At 42.8% G+C, this 18,831-nt stretch overlaps 1 protein-coding gene across 1 annotated transcript in view; it reads left to right on the plus strand.

The window, feature by feature from the left end:
* LOC117357790 (keratin, type II cytoskeletal 5-like) overlaps positions 1-6,387 on the plus strand; it is a 38,924-nt gene extending 32,537 nt beyond the window's left edge. The window contains exon 9 of the mRNA XM_033938902.1: positions 5,583-6,387. Coding sequence (XP_033794793.1) covers positions 5,583-5,812 — 230 coding nt within the window. The 3' untranslated portion in view covers positions 5,813-6,387. The remainder of the gene's footprint in view (positions 1-5,582) is intronic.
* The last annotated feature ends 12,444 nt before the right edge of the window (positions 6,388-18,831 follow it).

Raw genomic sequence — 18,831 nt, forward strand, 5'->3', positions numbered from 1 at the left:
CGCTGCTTATTTCTATTTGTGTTTATGCCTGTGCATCTCCTTATTCAATGCATCATCCCCCTTTTCAAGTTATCTCCCTCCTGTCTGTCCCACTCTGGAAACCAAGCATTCCTTATTTTACTATATGGTACACCAATTGGCGCACTGACAATCATGTACTGACATCTGGGCGCAGGATGAGTGCGCGCAGCTGGTTATTCCGCTTTCATACCTTACCCTTAGCATTCTGAGGGGGGAATCCCTCCAATACACTTAGAACTAGTTGGCATTCCCGTTGGGGGGGGGTTGGGAGGGGGAACCCCGCAGTACAGTGAAAACTTCCATTCTCTCAGGAGCTTTCAGTGTAGTAGGGGGTTTTCTCACCCCCCCCAGCAGGAGCACAAATAGTTATAAGTATAGTGGGGGAGTTCCCCCCACACACCCGAAGAGAACGCTAACGGTAAGGCGGAAAAGCGGCGGAACTAGCAGCACGCATTCATCCTGTGCGCAGATGGCACGCGATTGTCAGCGCGCCAATGTCCGACATGCTTTTGACGTGCCACGGTACTGTATTCTAGATAAGTTCTTTCCCTTTTCTGGACCTTCTCTCTAACCCTCCTAATGGGGTTTGTTCTGCTCTAGAAAACACATATGAAACTTGAGGACCAAAGTATATATATAGTCTGCCATCTCTATCTTCCCTACCAGAGTTCCAACTTTATGTGTGTTGCCAGAGGTTGTGGTAAGAGCGGATAGTGTAGCTGGTTTTAAGAAAGATTTGGAGAATTTCCTGAAGGAAAAGTCCATAGTCTGTTATTAAGAAAGACATGGGGGAAGCCACTGCTTTTCATGGATCGGTAGCATGGAATGTTGCTACTCTTTAGGTTTTTGCCAGGTACTAGTGACCTGGATTGGCCACCATGAGGACGGGCTACTGGGCTAAATGGACCATTGGTCTGACCCAGTAAGACCATTCTTATGCTCTAATATTATGTCTATCTATCTATTATGTGTAATCTTATATCACTCCAAATCCTCACAAATTGGAGCTCTAGGTGAGTTATAAGCAGTGTATGACTTCATAGAATTATACATAGAATCATACCTGCTACATAAAGTTATACATGATAGATAAAATTATACATGTAATGTAGGATAAGGCATCTAAAACAGTAAGTAACCACTTACATTGTCATTCTATAGAGTAAACATTTATTACAAAGTCTGAGTCTCCTTAAGCCCCTAACAGGGATTTCTTGAAAGCCATGTTTTCAGACTTTTGTGGAACAGTGCATATATAATGGTTGCATGAATTGTGATTGGAAGTGAGTTCCATTCTTTTGCAATTTAGTAGTTAAATGATTTGCTATGAGGTATCTTGTATGTTAGGTCTTTCAGAGTTGGAAATGACAGGATCAAGCAGTCAAACTTACAATGATAAGCAGATCTAGAACACTTGAATCAGTAGCAACATGGATGAAAGACCACAAACTAAAACTAAATCCTGACAAAACAAACTTCATCCTACTTGAAAATAACAAAATCCCAACCGTAACAAACCTTGTCATAAACTCTACAACATACCCCATTCAACCCACTTTAAAACTTCTGGGAGTGCTGATAGACAGAGACTGTACAATGCAACCACAAATCAACAAAACAATTCAAAAAAATCATTCGAAGTCATGAGAAACCTAAGGCAAGTTCAAAAATTATTCGACAGAAAACAATTCCAACTCGTGGTACAATCCCTAATCCTAGGTCTAATAGACTACTGCAACATACTATATCTCCCATGTCCAGCAACCATGATAAAACAACTACAAACAATATAAACACAGCCCTAAGACTGGTCTACTCGCTGAAGAAATTCGACCACATCACAGAGGCATACCACAACTCACACTGGCTCCCAATACAAGCAAGAGTACACTTCAAATTCTACTGCCTACTATTTAAAGCAATAAACGGAGACATCCCAGCCTATTGGAACAATCGACTAATTCAATCCACCTCAACCAGACACAGGAGAACCCACGCACCATTCACAAACCGTCCAACCAAAAATGTCAAAAGAAAAAAACTGTACGACAACCTCCTAGTCACTCGAGCTGCAACACTCGACCTCCAACACTCGACCACAGACTACAAAACCTTCAAAAAAGAAATAAAAACCCTTCTATTCAAAAAACACATAAAACCGAACTAACACAGTCAAAACGGTCCCAAGCATCACCTGCAACTACTCCTTATATACCTCTAATGTCATAACAATTCAGATGTAATCCTTAGCAACTTAAAAAAAATGTACAAACAACTCCTTATACACTTCTAATGTCCTGACAATTCATTTGTAATCCGCCTTGAACTGCAAGGTAATGGCGGAATAGAAATCACTAATATAATGTAATCTACCAAATAGTTCAGTAAATCTGAGGAAGCTATTGGGGGTGTCAGTATTTAGAGGTCCTTTTATCAAGCCGCGGTAGTGGGGTTAGCGCGTTGGACATTTCATCACGCGCTAACCCCCGCAGCTGGCTAAACAACTAATGCCTCCTCAATGCAAGCATTAACAGCTAGCGCGGCAGGCGGTTTAATGCGTGTTAAACCCCTGGCACTGCTTGATAAAAGGACCCCTTAGTGTTTTGAGTATAGTTTGAATTCTATTCGCTTTTCTATCGATAGCCAGTGTAACTCCATAAGCAGCGGTCTGACATGGTCAAATCTTGATTTGTAATATATAAGTTTTGCTGCTGTGTTTTGTATCAACTGAAGTTTTTTCGTTTGTTTCATGGAAATTCATGAAAGAAATGAATTGCAGTAGTCCAATATAGACAGTATACTCGACTATACTAGTATCCTGTAGTGTTGTTGGAAAAAGTAGAATCTGACCCTCCTTAACTTCTGTAGAATAAGAAAGAATTTCCAAACTAAATTATTACATTTTATTAAATTTTATTTTTATTAAAATGAACCCTCCCCCCAAAAAAATTATTAACATGATCTTCTAAAGTGACTCCCAGAACGTTTGCAGACCTCTAAATGTTGAAGCTAGTGCTGTTTGTCAGATCAAGGGTAGATGGAATTAGGTGTGTGTGCGTCACCCAAACCATAATAGTTTGTTTTTTTTATAGTGTTTAGTTTGAGATGATATCTTACCGACCATTCGTGCACTTTTGTTAACGCCCTGGAATGTATGGTAGCCATGTTTGCTTGGTTAAGATCTGCAGGAATTAATAGAAAAACATCATCTGAATAAAAAAAAGAGCAATTTCCTAGGTCTGAGAGCAATCAAATTTAGTGTGGTCATAAAAATGTTGTATAATAGTGGAGTAGACCAGTAGCCAGAGAAGGATCTACCTTTTAATACTCTATAGCGTCTTCTCGTCAAAAAGCCTTGAAACTATTTTAATACCAGTCCTGAAATTCCTACTTCAGAAAGTCTATTTAGCAATAGAGTGTGATTTACTATATCAAATGCTGCTGAGACATTGAATTGTAATAGCATTTGTTAACTTGTACTTAATATTGATTGTACCCTGTACTGTGTAGGTTTCTAAACCCACCTTACAGCAGTGATTCTGAACCCAGTCCTTGGGACTCTATTAGCCAATGATGCTTTCAGAGACACCCCTGCTAGCTTTGCCTATCTGCTCTCATCTGCCTCCGTCCCTTGAATCACATGACACGTGATTTAAAAGATATTGTCAATCTGGTGGGGACGGTGCGAGCAGAAAAATTTATTTTATCCCTCATCTTCACTGCCTCTTTACAACACTGATACTCTACCTTCACGCATGTCCCTCTGCTCTCTAGACTGGTCCACAACCAAGCTTTTTCCCAGTTTCCCTTCCCCTTTCCACTGTTATGACTCCCTTACTTCCCTTCCTTCTGATATTAACCATCCCAATCTTTCCCTTCTCCCTAAGCCACTGAGAACCTTAACACTTCACTCTTTAAACCCATTGCCTCTCCCTTTCTCTTATCCTGTACCCTCTTTTCCACCCTAAAGATCCTACATGTTCTCCCCTCTCATTCGGTCATCCCCTCTCTCTCTGTGTGCACCTCACCCATGTCGCAGATGCCCTCACTCATACCTCCTCCTTCTCTTGCTTTCCGCTGGGAACATCAACCCCAATCCTGGTCCTCCCAACCAACTCCCACCCTACTCTTATAGTCCACCTAACCTGCATTAACACCAACCTTATTTCTATTCCTCTCCTCCTCCACTCCTCCCTATCCTTTTCTTGTGCCTTATGGAATGCCCGCTCTGTTCCCAACAAGCATACCTACATACATGATCTCTTCATCTCTTGATCCTTCCACTTGCTTGCACTAACAGAAACCAGATCTAAGTGCCCAGAAGGTATCCAAAGTGACCAGATAACCACTGTAGACAAAAAGTAAAGTCCCCCACACTCCCTCCATGTTCACTGACCCCATCGCACCCCCACAAAGTTCAGAATAAAAACGTACATACCTGCCTCCAAAACATCAGCACCTGCTATAGAAAAGCCTAGTAGAGCTGGCTTAAGTAGTCTGGGGGGGGGGGGGGGCTAGTGAACCAATGAGAGGAGGACCCAGGCCCATAAGCCACTCTAACTAATACATTTATGGTGAAAAATGTGAGTCCACCAAAAAAAAAAAACAAATCCCAAACCCTACTGTACTACTATATAGGTGCCACCTGCAGCCATAAGGGCTTTTGGGGTTTTAGACAGGTAGATATAGTAGGTTTGGGGGGGCTCACCATGACCTATAAGGGAGTTGTGGTGAGATGTTTATGTGGCACCCTTTTTGTGAAGTTCACAGCAGTGCCCTGTAAGGTGCCCCACTGCTCTGTTGCCATGTCTGGGTGGCCAGTCCATCAGAATGCTAGCCCCTCCCATGTCCAAATGGTCTTGTTCTGGACGTTTGGGGCTTGGCCAAATTTTTGAACAAGAATGTGGTTTAAAGATAGATGTAGTAGCAGTCTGGACAATCAAACGTCTGGACTTATAGATAGATGATTTTGGGGAAAAAAAAACATTTTGGACGTAGTTTTCAAGAATGGACATTTTGCCACTGCCGACTTTGGGTGACTAGCACCTTATGTCTAAATCGGACATAGACATTTCTCTTGATTATGCCCCTCCACACATAATTAAAAGGTGAAAACATAAATATCTTAGAAACAGTAGCCATCCAGTTGTTTCAAATTGTTGTATTTGAACTCATCAAAATAAATAATAAATTGCACACATTTTTCTGTGAGGCAGATGACTTCCAAAAAAAAATTGTAGAACAGTTTACTGTAGTACATACTTTATAGAGATTACTCTCATGGTTCAAAAACTTCTTCTTTGGTTTTTGCACCTTTTTTTATTTAAACTTTTGCAAAGTGCTCATGTCAACCTGAGCTTAAAATTAGTGACCGAGGGGGTAATTGTGATTGGCTCTTTGGTATTTTTTTTTAACCTTCAAAATGAAAACATTTATATTTCAGGGCTTTGCTGTTTAATATACGAGTTTGTTTATATATATATGCATTGTAAAATAAATAATACCTGAAGGCTGTTCAGAGAATTCATATGACCATGCTTTTTTTCTTTCTTTTTTCACAGCTGTCATCAGCAGTGGCGGCAGCACTGGCGGTGGGGCTATCTCAGGAGGGGGATATGGTGGAGGATTCGGTGGAGGATTCGGTGTTGGTGGAATGGGCGGTGGCATTGGATTCGGAGGAGGTAGCGCAAGCAGTTCCGGTAGATTTGGTTCCAGAGGCGGGGGCGGCAGCAGTGGTGTAAAAATTGTATCGACAACTTCTTCAAGTTCCTACAGCCAAAGGATCCACTAAAATCGAAAGCAAACATGCCATCGCTTCATTACTAAATGATATGTTTCACTGCTGACAGCAGCATTAGTATTAAAAACCCACCTTGGATATGCAGTTGTAGAAGAGATACTTACAACCTCTAATCCACTTCAGATTTGTGAAAACATTCATGTTTTATCTAAATTTTCTTATATACTAGGCTTTATGAACTACTTCCTTAGCCAGAACGATCTGCCTTCTTACAAGTTAGTCTATTCTGCAATCTTTCTTATGTACAAGAATCTTTCTCTCTCTTCTTTGTAAAACACCTTTCTAAATTTGATTCAATTACTCACCTTTCCAAATTCAAGCTTAAAGTGAGTTACATAGAGCAGTGGTTCCCAACCCTGTCCTGGAGGACCACCAGCCAGTCAGGTTTTCAAGATAGCCCTAATGAATATGCATGGAGCAGATTTGCATGCCTGTCACCTCTTTTATATGCATTTATTTCTGCACAGACTCACTGACTGATGTATATAATTTCTTTATCACTGCCTTCTCTTTGTGATCATAGCAGAAAAACATTGGCTTTGTAATGAATGTCTAATAAATTTCTTGTAAGCCTTAAAACTTTTGTACAGTCATTTATCTCAGAGATGTGTAGAGAATAATTTTCAAAAGTATTTTACCCACGGAAATGGGTTTCTAAAAACTGCCTGATATGTGGGTAAGTGTATATATGTGTACAGCCTCTGTGCATATAAGTTTGCATAGACTGCGCAAAGGTGTTCTCTGGAATGGCCTTTCCTCCAAGAACTTGTCTACATCAAGTTCTGCTAGAACCTGAGTTTTTTTTCCTTTAGATCCAAATATTCCCAACAAATGCAGCAGTTTCTTTGATGCAATCTCTAATTGCAAATTAAACTAGCTGTATGAAGCTACTTTCTTATCTAGGATGGGCAATAGGAAAAAAACAAGCTCCGATCCACATAGGGAGGAGCGAAGACAAATCGGCCAAAGCCTTGGGGCCAATCGGCAAGGAGTAGGGGGAGGGGGTAGGATAGATTAGGGGTGAGCGGATGGGAGGTCGCCCCTCTAAAATAAACATAAAATAACATCAGGGGTCTACTTTTGTGTTATCGATGTAACAATTTACAGCAGGGTTACGGACGGATACGGGGTTTATAGCCCCCCAATAGATACTGAAGGACCTTCATAAGACCTTATAAGACCTTCATAATGAGGGTTTACATTACCTCAACACCGGCTACAGGACATTATGTCCGAGGCTTCCCTTACGGTTTACATTACCTCCAGAGCTGCTACACACACACATTATGTCCGAGTATTTACTGGTCTCACATTCTTGGATTATGGGGTTGACGGGATAATTAGGGTTATAGGTACAGTGAATACATAGATTCACTGTACATAGTATCATAGTATCAGTACATTGGGTTGGGTTTGAGTTCATCATTCCATTATGCTCAGCAGTACAGTAGTCTGATGAAGTTCACCAGTACACTGATCCGGATATGCTCCTCAGTACATTGGAAATGCTCATCTGTACATTGGATAGGCTCATCAGTACATTGGATATGCTCATCTGTACATTGAATATGCTCATCAGTACATTGGTTTGGTGAACTTCATCAGTACACTGGTTGGGATATGCTCATCTGTACATTGGATATGCTCATCTGTACATTGTACATTGTATAAGCTCATCAGTACATTGGTTTGGTGAATTTCATCAGTACACTGGTTGGGATATGCTCATCAGTACATTGGTACATTGGTTTGGATATGCTCACCAGTAGCTTGGTTTGGTGAGGTGCGTGAAGTTCATCAGTACATTGGTTTACCTTGGTCGGTGAAGCTCATAGTACATCGCTTTGGATACGTTCATCAGTACATCGGCTTGGATATGTTCATCAGTACATTGGTTTGGTGCATTTATCAGTACATTGGCATATATTGGTTCAGTGAAATTATCAGTACCCTGGCATATATATTCGGTTTGGTGAAGTTATCAGTACATTGGGTTTATATATATATATTTTCAGTACACTGAGGCGATGTTGCTTCACGGTGGCCGCAGCTACAGCACTTGGGGGGAACCCGCGATAAGCGATAACCCGTTATCCCGGGTAGTGGAGGGTAAGCACAGCATATGAGTCAACGACATACACCTTTACAGTGCTTATGAAATGGGGCATGTCACCTTGCTTGGATGGCAGGGAGGCCAGGCCATGATCTTCACAGCAACGTACTGCTGATGAGAGGACACATCCTTGAACGGGATAGGTCCAGCGAGCAGGGGAAGCTGGTACGGCACCCCACGTTGGGAGAGGATGGAGAGGCATATGCTGTGCACCTGATCATGTGGTGGTTATATCTAATAAGTGTTATACATAGAGTGTTATGTCATCTTCAGATGTTCAGTTTCGATGTACAGTTGATCACATTTCATGATTTGTTATTCTGCTCAGTTGATGACAGTTGTGATGTAATAGTGCTGTTATGGCTGCGGCCATATAAAATTCTACACTAGTTGAAAACGCTTGAGTATCGTCATTGTTTTCAGGACAGATCTCGGGGGATAGAGCAACAAGTGCTGAGTGCACGATTTGTTAAACATGAGGAACTGGTCCATCGTTTAGTAGCCAAAAGTTATGAAACTTCAGCAAGAGTTAGAAGTGTGAAAGGCAAGAGACTGTTTGAAATGCTGATTTTCTCTCATATCAGAGATAGACAGAGAGGGAGAGCGCTATTTATTTATTTATTTGGTTTGGTTTTTGGTTTAGGTTAGAATAGAGTTACCAGATTTCTTCATTGTACAAAGAGGACATGTGGCCCCGCCCTATTCCCCCCAGCCCTGCACCCTACAAAATCTTGTAGATCTGATGTTTTTAGGGTTATAACTAGAGAATGACACGGTGACAAAATTCATCACCGTTCCCGTCCCCACGGATAACCGCGGGAAATAATCCCATGTCATTTTTTAGTGTCTATTTCAGCCTCAGTCCTTCTACACCAGCATTCTTCAAAGCAAAGCTTGCGGGTCAGTGGTTGTGGCCATTCTTACTCTGATTCTTCCCTCTCTCCTTAAAGAATGACATGAAGATGGTTTACCGCGGTTATCCGCGACGACGGGAACGATGATGAATTTTGTCACCGTGTCATTCTCTAGTTATAACTGCCTCTCCATGCAGATGAATCCCACTGCTGTCTTGCTATTTTGAGTTTTAACTATGCTATCATTGCTGCTTTGTGCAGATTATCTTGTTGTTTAATTCCCATTCTCTTACCAATATGCTTATTCAATGCTTTTTTGAATTCTGTTACTATTTTTGTCTCCACCACCTCCCCGGGAGGATATTTCAGCCATCTACCACTTTTTCCATAAAGAAATGTCTTCTGATATTGTTACTGAGTTGCTGCCTTGAAAGTGCTGGGATAGCTATCAAACAGGCCACAAGGTCATAACTTGGCTTATGCCATCCACATTCTCATCTGCATCTCTTCTTCCTGTTCAAGCCAATTTAACATATCTTGGAGCCCTGGGCCAAAAGACTTTAAAAATTTTCCAGCAATAACATTTCATACATGTTCCTATGGTTTGTTGTCCATTGTAGTATAAGCCATGCAGATTTCAAATGTTGCAGTATACTGTATTCCAAGGACCAAAACAGTCAATGGTGTTAAGCTGGATGAGTTTATTGCATAATCTGAAGGTGACGGAACACGATTTGTGTTTCAGTTGCTAGGCCTGCATCAGGAGTCTAAATACATAAAAACAAAACAATTCTAAAAATATAAAAAAATTACATCAAAATCAATATAATGAAATAATAAATACATTACTCCAGCATATAATCATAAAGACAGAAAAAATGTTAGTACAAGATAAATTTATATGGTAAAAACATCCTAAGAAAAGTTTAGAATACTTGAAATATAACAAATATGTTAATCTATATTTAAAACCTGTGTAAAGATGACTAAAAGAACAGTAGTATGTGATCTACTGTGGAGTTGATTCATAATAAATATATATAAAAAGTATGTATAAACAACAGAGCAAATAAAATCAATTACTGTAGAACATAAGAACCTAAGAATTGCCGCTGCTGGGTCAGACCAGTCGTCCATCATGCCTAGCAGTTCGCTCACGCGGTGTCCCTCTGGTCAAAGACCAGCACCCTAACCGAGACTAGGCCTACCAGTGCCCGTTCTTGTTCAGTAGGAACTTGTCTAACTTTGTCTTGAATCCCTGGAGGGTGTTTTCCCCTATAATAGCCTCCGGAAGAGCATTCCAGCTTTCTACCACTCTCTGGGTGAAGAACTTCCTTACGTTTGTACGGAATCTATCCCCTTTTAACTTTAGAGAGTGTTCTCTCGTTCTCCCTACCTTGGAGAGGGTGAACAACCTGTCCTTATCTACTAAGTCTATCCCCTTCAGTACCTTGAATGTTTCGATCATGTCCCCTCTCAATCTCCTCTGTTCGAGGGAGAAGAGGCCCAGTTTCTCTAATCTTTCGCTGTACGGCAACTCCTCCAACCCCTTAACCATCTTAGTCACTCTTCTCTGGACCCCTTCAAGTAGTACCGTGCCCTTCTTCAAGTATGGTGACCAGTGTTGGACGCAGTACTCCAGGTGAGGACGCACCATGGCCCGGTACAGCGGCATGATAACCTTCTCCGATCTGTTCGTGATCCCCTTCTTTATCATTCCTAGCATTCTGTTTGCCTTTTTTGCCGCCGCCACACATTGCATGGAGGGCTTCATCGACTTGTCGATCAGAACTCCCAAGTCCCTTTCCTGGGACGTCTCTCCAAGTACCGCCCCGGACATCCTGTATTCGTGCATGAGATTTTTGTTACCGATATGCATCACTTTACACTTATCCACGTTGAACCTCATCTGCCATATCGATGCCCATTCCTTGAGCCTGATTATGTCACATTACAGATCTTTGCACTCCCCCTGTGTCTTCACTTCTCTGAATAACTTCGTATCGTCCACAAATTTAATCACCTCGCTCGTCGTACCTATGTCCAGATCGTTTATAAAGATGTTAAAGAGCATGGGTCCAAGCACCGAGCCCTGCGGCACCCCACTGGTGACGCGCTTCCAGTCCGAGTATTGTCCATTTACACCCACTCTCTGTTTCCTATGCTCCAGCCAGTTTTTAATCCACGTGAGTATTTCACCCTCGATTCCATGGCTCGCAATTTTCCGAAGTAGTCGTTCATGCGGAACCTTGTCGAATGCCTTCTGAAAATCCAGATATACAATGTTGACCGGATCGCCCTTGTCTATCTGTCTGTTTACTCCCTCAAACAAGTACAGCAAGTTCATCAAACACAATCTGCCTTTGCTAAAACCGTGCTGACTGGTCCTCATTAGCCCGTGTCTGTCAAGGTGATCAATGATGCTGTCCTTTATCAGTGACTCTACCATCTTTCCCGGTACCGAGGTCAGACTCACAGGTTTGTAGTTTCCCAGATCTCCCCTCGAACCTTTCTTGAAAATCAGCGTAACATTCGCTACCTTCCAGTCTTCTGGAATCTTTCCCGATTTGATCGACAGATTGGCTATTAGTTGAAGCAGTTCTGCTATGGTCCCTTTCAGTTCCTTGATGACCTTCGGATGGATGCCATCTGGTTCCAGGGACATATATAATACTAAAAAAACTGAATTGATAAAATATAAAAAAGGAGCAATATTAACAGCACTGATTTATTGATGAAAGAATGTGATCCATATTGAAAGCATCAACATCTGTTAAAAACTGACAAAAGAAAGGAAAAAGAATATAAATGCTTAAGACTGAAAAGAGGAATTACAAAACAATGGGCTCCTTTTACTAAGCTACATTAGGGCATTAATGCACTGAATTGCCGCTGTAGCGGAGCCGGTACCTGTGGTTTCACGCTAGCCCGGCCACGCTCACATATGCGCTTCTCCGACGTGCCTCCCTAGAAGGAGGGAGGTCCTGCTGGATAATATGCACTGTCTTGTCAGCAAATCAAAAAGACAAAAAGAGTCACTGCTTTAATCCTTAAATTTTCCCTTTATTAGGGGATATGATTAAGGTGCCTCCTTCAATAGAGTGACACCCTCACAGTCTTATAACACAATCCTTTTTATCAGGAAACTCAGGCTAGGGTGGCCCAAAACAAAAGTGGCCAACCTGAACCTTTAGTCAGGTAAGTCATCACCAAAAGAAATCTTCAATCAAAAAGAAAAACATTCACCAGTTCTCTTTAGTGGCACACAAAGTCCATAAGCACAGCGTTGCTCCAAAAGAACCAATGCACAAGCCTTAAACTCCTTCTGGCTTGTTTCCCAGCCAGCTCAACAGGAGCTGCTGGGGGAGGGGAAGGAAGTCAGCGAATCCACTAATTAAATAATCTGATATTCAGACTTGCCACTAATGGCCCCACTAACCCAACCTGATGTACAGTGGATTCTCCCCTACTGCCTTCCCTCAAGACCTTCACCATCTGACAGCCCCAGCCAGCTTAACTATAGCTGACACTATTACACTTGCAAACAAAGAAAAAGAAAAACGTTTTTTTTTTTCCTTCCTGCTTCTCTCAAGCAGGACAGGTGCTGCCAGCACAAGTCCTTCAAAGGCATCCAGGAATCAAACACTCTTTCCTCACACCGTGCAAACCCAAACCCAGGAGGTTTATAAACCTTACAACTCCCAGCCCTGCCACTTAGCTGATTTCCATTTGCACATCTTCAGGCAGACTGAAAGTTTCTCCAAACTCCATAGGCTCCTCCCTGGGTAACTGGTTGGCCAAAGGGTCTGTGTCAAGCTCCTGCATTTCCCAGTCCCGAGACTCTGGAACACCTTCAGCAGGAGAGACCCTTTCCAGGGCTGGCCCTGGATAGACTGCCTTCCTCCTTTTCAGAGCAGTCTCTAAAGTACACAGGGGAATCTGACCTGCCCTTGGAGGGGGAGGAGCTTTCTGCCGATTTCCCCTAGCTGACTTTGGGAGCCTAATCATTCCCTTCAGCTGGGAGAAGCCAGGGGGAGGGAGATCTCTCTGGGGCTGTTGTAAGCTGTTCTCAACCTCCTCCTCTCCTCCCTGGAGATCAGCCCCGACTGAATTAAAGGGCAAGCTAGGTTTTTCCTTAGGCTTGGTCACAATCCTATCCCCATGGTTGGCCCTCTGAATCCCTGGGACAGGTTTAATTAGCTCCTGCCCTGGTGCAAGATGCACTTTAGGGATAGGATTGTGACACCGCGCACGCTAGACCATAGGCCTCCCTTCCTTTTTCTTTCCCCCCCCCCCGTCTCTGCCCCTGTCCATCAGCACCTCTTTCCTGTCCCCCTGTCCAGTAGTAGGCCTCCCTTCTTTTTTCTTCCCCCCTTGCCCAGGCCTCCCTTCCTTTTTCTCCCCCCCCACCCCGTCTGTTCCCCTGTCCAGCAGTACCCCTTACCTCGCATCTGGCCTCCGGTCAGCCGCCGCGGCCTGCAGCCACCGCGGCCGACAGTCTCCACCTGCATTGCCCCCATCGCGCCATCTTGTAGAGTGTCGAGCGGTGACGGAGGTGACGGTGGATTCTCCACTGGAGGAGGAGACTGGCGGGGAACAGAGAACAGGTTCAGGGCTGCCAGGGGGGAGGGAAGAGGGGAGGAGTGAGCCCGGCTGAGACTGGCAGGAAGAGGAAGGCGGGGCAGGTGAGGCTATCAGGCAAGGGAGAGAGGGGATGTTTGGGGGTCATGGTTGAGAGTGGCAGGCAATGGGAGGAGAAAACAGCCGCCGCAGCCGACATCCGCCTCGGGGGAAAGAGAGACAGAGATTCGCGCGCATGCGCACTCCTACCTGCGGTGCCCTACAGCTCACAGAAAACGGGAGCACGCAGGTGGGAGTGCACATGCACGGCTTAGGGTTTTATTATATTAGATTCAACAGCAGTGGGCCGAGAATCGACCCCTGCGGAACACCACTTGTGTCCCTCCTCCAGTCAGAGTAGTAGCCCTTCACTCCTACTCTTTGCTTCCTACCCGCCAACCAATTTTTGATCCATCTACTTCTCATATGGTTTTCTCACCTGTTTTTACTACGTGAATTGTAGGATTCGAACTAACCGTTTTGCATCACAATGTTTTGTAATTCCTCTTTCCAGTCTTAAATATTATTTATACAGTGGTACCTTGGATTACAAGCATAATCCGTTCCAGGAGCATGCTCGTAATCCAAAATGCTCGTTTATCAAAGCAAGTTTCCCCATAGGAAATAATGGAAACTCACTTTGATAGGTTCCCACCCCCCACCCTCCCCCCCGAGGCCAGCAGCGCTGCTCCCCCCCTCCACGAGAACCAGCATTGCTCCCCCCCGAAGGCTCCCCCCACGAACCGGTACCCTTCCCCCCGCGATCTGCACCCCCCAACGCCATCGGGCACCCCCCCGCCGTGACCTGAGGTTCCCCCAACCCACCCGAACCCTCTTCTTACTTTGCTGTAGCCTCCGCAGCGGCACCGGCACCAGCATGTCCTGTGTGTGGTGCCGGTGCCTGAAGATCTGCTTCCTGTGCTGGGCCTTGAGAGTTCACGTTCGACGTGAGAGTTCACGTTCGACGTGAACTCTCAGGCCTTGAGCATGCGCACATGCTCAAGGCCCAGCACGGGAAGCAGATCTTCAGGCACCGGCACCACGCACAGGACATGCTGGTGCCGGTGCCGCTGCGGAGGCTACAGCAAAGTAAGAAGAGGGTTCAGGTGGGTTGGGGGGACCTCAGGTCACGGCAGGGGGGGGTGCCCGATGGCGGCGGGGGGGGGGTGCCCGATGGCAGCGGGAAGGTGCCCGATGGCGGCGGGGGGTGCGGATCATGGGGGGAGGGTGCCGGTTCGCGGGGGGGGGGCGCTCACAAATCGAAGCGCGCTCGGTTTCCGAGGCACTGATTTTGCGAATGTTTTGCTCGTCTTGCAAAACACTCGCAAACCAGTGCACTCATAAACCGAGGTACCACTGTATTCTTATAAACATTTTTTCTTTTCTTTTGTAAGTTTATAGCAGATGCTTTCAATATACAGTAGATCACATTCTTTCATCAATAAATCAGGTATTCAGTGCTAACGTTGCTCCTTCTATGTTTTATCAGTTCAGTTTTTTGAGTATTATACACGTTGCAGTAATTGATTATATTTGCTTGTTGTTTACACATACTTTTTTAAATATGTATTTATGTTTACACATTCTTTTAGTCATCTTTATGCAGATTTTATGTATGTATGTATTTTATTTTAGTATTTACTGTATATACCACTTATAGCCTAAGGGCTCCTTTTACAAAGGTGCGTTAGGGCTTTAATGCATGGAATAGTCCGTGCTAAAATGCCGCATGCGCTAGCCGCTACCGCCTCCTCTTGAACAGGCGGTAGTTTTTCGGGTAGCGCACGCTAATCCGGTGCGTGCGCTAAAAACGCTAGCGCACCTTTGTAAAAGGAGTCCTAAGTGGTTTACATTCAGATAATCAAGCATTTTTCTCTGTCTGTCCCAGTGGGCTCACAATCTATCTAATGTACCTGGGGCAATGAGGGGGGGGGATTAAGTGACTTGCCCAGGGTCACAAGGAGAAGTGGGCTTGAACCCGCAACAGTTCTTAGAAAATTGTTGAGTTAAGCCCCACTCCTTCTGCTGACTATGGGTGTGGAAGAGCAGAGAGAAGAAAAGTAGGGCTCCACATTTTGGCTAATCCATGCCTGAAGCCATGCTCTTTAATACAGCAGGTAATGCAGGATTGTAATTGTGTTGACCTAGAAGTCTGAAACTCGTCTTTTTCACCTTTCTAGATTTGTTTTATCTCTGCCAAAAAATCTGAGATTATGCAACAGTGTTTATACTGTTGAAATCTGTAACCTATGCAACTCAACACATCCTCACAGCTGTCTTTTGCACAAATTAGTGTTTAACAAGCTCAATTATATATGTTGCCGTCAGGCATGTCAAGTGCATGATCTCGGAACTCATTTGCCAACAAGCGTAACTATTTAAGTTGATTAATAAGCATCTCCATGTGTTATACCATTAAAGTTCAGCTTTCTTCACTCCTTATTATGCTACAGCTGCTCAAATCTTACTTCCTTGATCCTGTACCGAACATTCAATATACAGCATTATATTCCAATTCCTGCTTTAATTCTAGAGATACTGAGTGGGGTTTCACAGCTTTTATCCACTGCATCCGAAGGTAAAGTGGATGGTCTAGGCCCGTGGTCTCAAACTCAAACCCTTTGCAGGGCCACATTTTGGATTTGTAGGTACTTGGAGGGCCTCAGAAAAAAATAGATAATGTCTTATTAAGAAAATTAACAATTTAGCATGAGGTAAAACTCTTTATAGTTTATAAATCTTTTCTTTTGGCTAAGTCTTAATAATAATATTGTAATTTATAGCTAAAGAGACATATGATCAAGAAACTGTTTTATTTTACTTTTGTGATTATGATAAATATACTGAGGGCCTCAAAATAGTACCTGGCGGGCCGCATATGGCCCCCGGGCCACGAGTTTGAGACCACTGGTCTAGGCAGATTAGTCCTGGCTCAGCTAGGGTTACCAGATTTTACTTTAGTAAAATCCAGACCCCCTAGACCCTCCACAAGGCCCGCCCCCTGGCCCTCCCAGTTCCACCCATCCCCGCCCTATTATGCCACACTCCCACCCTAGTCATGCCCCCTACTGCCTGCTCTCGTCGGGCAGGGGGGCATCCGCGCATGCCCTCCTGCCCGACGGGATTTCGAGGAAGCTTTTCAAAACCCAAAGTGCCGGGTTTTGAAAAGCCATACGGAACCCCGGACATGTCCTCGAAAAGGAGGAAATGTCCGGGGAAATCCAGACATTTGGTAACCCTAGGCTCAGAAAGTGTACTTTTCATAAACAAGTTGAACATGAAGTCAGACCACTGAATTCAGCAGTGAAGCTAGAGTAGAGTTTGATACATCACTTAAATAAAATGTTGACTGTTACAAACCAGAGGGCCTTTTTACCAAGCAACACTAGAAAGTGGTCTGCGGTAACCCCATTGTGGGTCTTTCACACATACTAAGGCCACTTTCAGTTTTTTCTTTTTTTTATGATAATGGCCACGTGCTAATTTGCCACTAGTGCATGGCCATTAGTGAGGTGATCCCTTAACGCCACATATTTTGTAGGCTGTAAGGCCTGGATTCTCTAACTGGTGCCGATTTTTTAGGCTCCGGTAGGTGCCCAAGCTCAGTAAAAAATGAAGTTTAAACAACATTTTTAACTGAGTTTCAAGGCTCCTACCGGCGCCGGAATCACACCTCCGTAGGCACTATAGGCTTCCTAATGGCACTGTGGATGTGGCTAATCCTGAAAGTGGCATTAGGTGGCCTAAAGCACCAATGGAGGCGCAATTCACATCAAAGGTAGGTGCGTGATTCTGTATCCAGCGCCGTCACGTGATTGACACGCGATCGGTGACCATTTTTAAGACAGCCGCTGACAACAGTGCCTAAGGGCTCATGCACTAATCCTGGCTCATCAGCATTAAATCTCATTTCTGGCTCGTTATCTCCCCTACATGTTCCTCAGTGCCTTTTTGGTACTTAGGCCCTGATTCTATATAGTAACAATAATAATAATAACTTTATTTTCTATACTGCCAACACCCAAAAAGTTCTAGGCGGTTCACAGAGTAAGAAGGACTGGACATTCTAGTGATAATACAAAGCAATCAGAATGGCAATACAATATTTCAATAATGAAAAAATACAGTATGGATTCCGGAACTTAGAGCTTGGGTAGATGGCTGGCTAACGGCTGAGCTCCCTCCCATGAGCATTATTTATTTAAATTAAATAACAATTTTTTCTTCTAATTTAATTTAAAATACGAGAAAATGTCCTCAACTAAACAAAAGATACAAGAATCTCATACTAAATCAACAGGAAAAACCAAAAGATTAAAAGAAGATCTACAGTCTTCCAGTGAGGTTCCTCTGCCTATGGATGCCTTGGACATAATTGAGGTACTGGAAGAATTAAGGAAAATCAATTTAAATATAATAGAAATGAAACAAGAAATGAATATTATGAATAGCAAATTTGATTTATTAGATAACAGAATAGACAAGATAGAAAATAGAATCGAAAAAATTGAACACATACAACAAAATAACAAAGAAGATCATAATAAATTAATGGAATTGAATAAAAAAATGATAGATCTGGAGAATAGGTATAGAAATCAGAATTTAAGAATAATTGGATTAAAGGAAGGAATTGAGGGGAAAATATGATTGCTTTTTTAGAAGAAGTAATACCAAAAATTCTTCCAATTAAAATAAAAGGTCCACTAGAAATTGAAAAAGCACATAGGATTGGAATGAGGAAAACTCAAAACAAAGATAAACCAAGAACTGTAATATTCAGATTATTAAGATTCCAACATATAATGGACATTTTAAGAGCATCAAAAGTAGTTAAAGATTTAACATATAAAGATTCCAAACTCATCTTTCTCCAAGATTTTGCAAAAGAAACTATCCAAATCAGAAAGAAGTTTTTACAATTTAGATAACCTCTGAAAGATATGGGAGCTAAGTATGGATTGTATTACCCTGCACTAATGAGAATTACCTACAAAGAAAAATTTTATCAGTTTGATGATCCAGAAAAACTTAAGGAATTTTTATCGTCACAAGAAACACCTATGAATTAGAGTTTAATTTATTTATGGAATTAAAACTTTGGATGGAGGGCAGTGTGTTTGAAATTTTGTTTTTCAGTTGTTTTATTTGAATGAGAACAGTTTGGATTTGGAGGAAAATATAGGAATTTTTCTTTTTCGTCATATACTTTAATTGATACAAAGATGGCTGCTGTAACTGATTTAGTAACTGTATTGGAATGATTAGAATAGTTTCAAATCAAACTGAAGAAGATTCTATAATAGAATGGAGAAAGCAAAAGAGTAAATACATTTTTAATATATTCCTGCTTGTCTGACGTCAAAAGGAATCTAAAGGATAAGGGGGAGGAGTATAAAATGAGGCCTTGAGAAGTTCCTTCT

Source organism: Geotrypetes seraphini, chromosome 3, assembly GCF_902459505.1.
Source record: "Geotrypetes seraphini chromosome 3, aGeoSer1.1, whole genome shotgun sequence".
NCBI classification, from domain to species: Eukaryota; Metazoa; Chordata; class Amphibia; order Gymnophiona; family Dermophiidae; genus Geotrypetes; species Geotrypetes seraphini.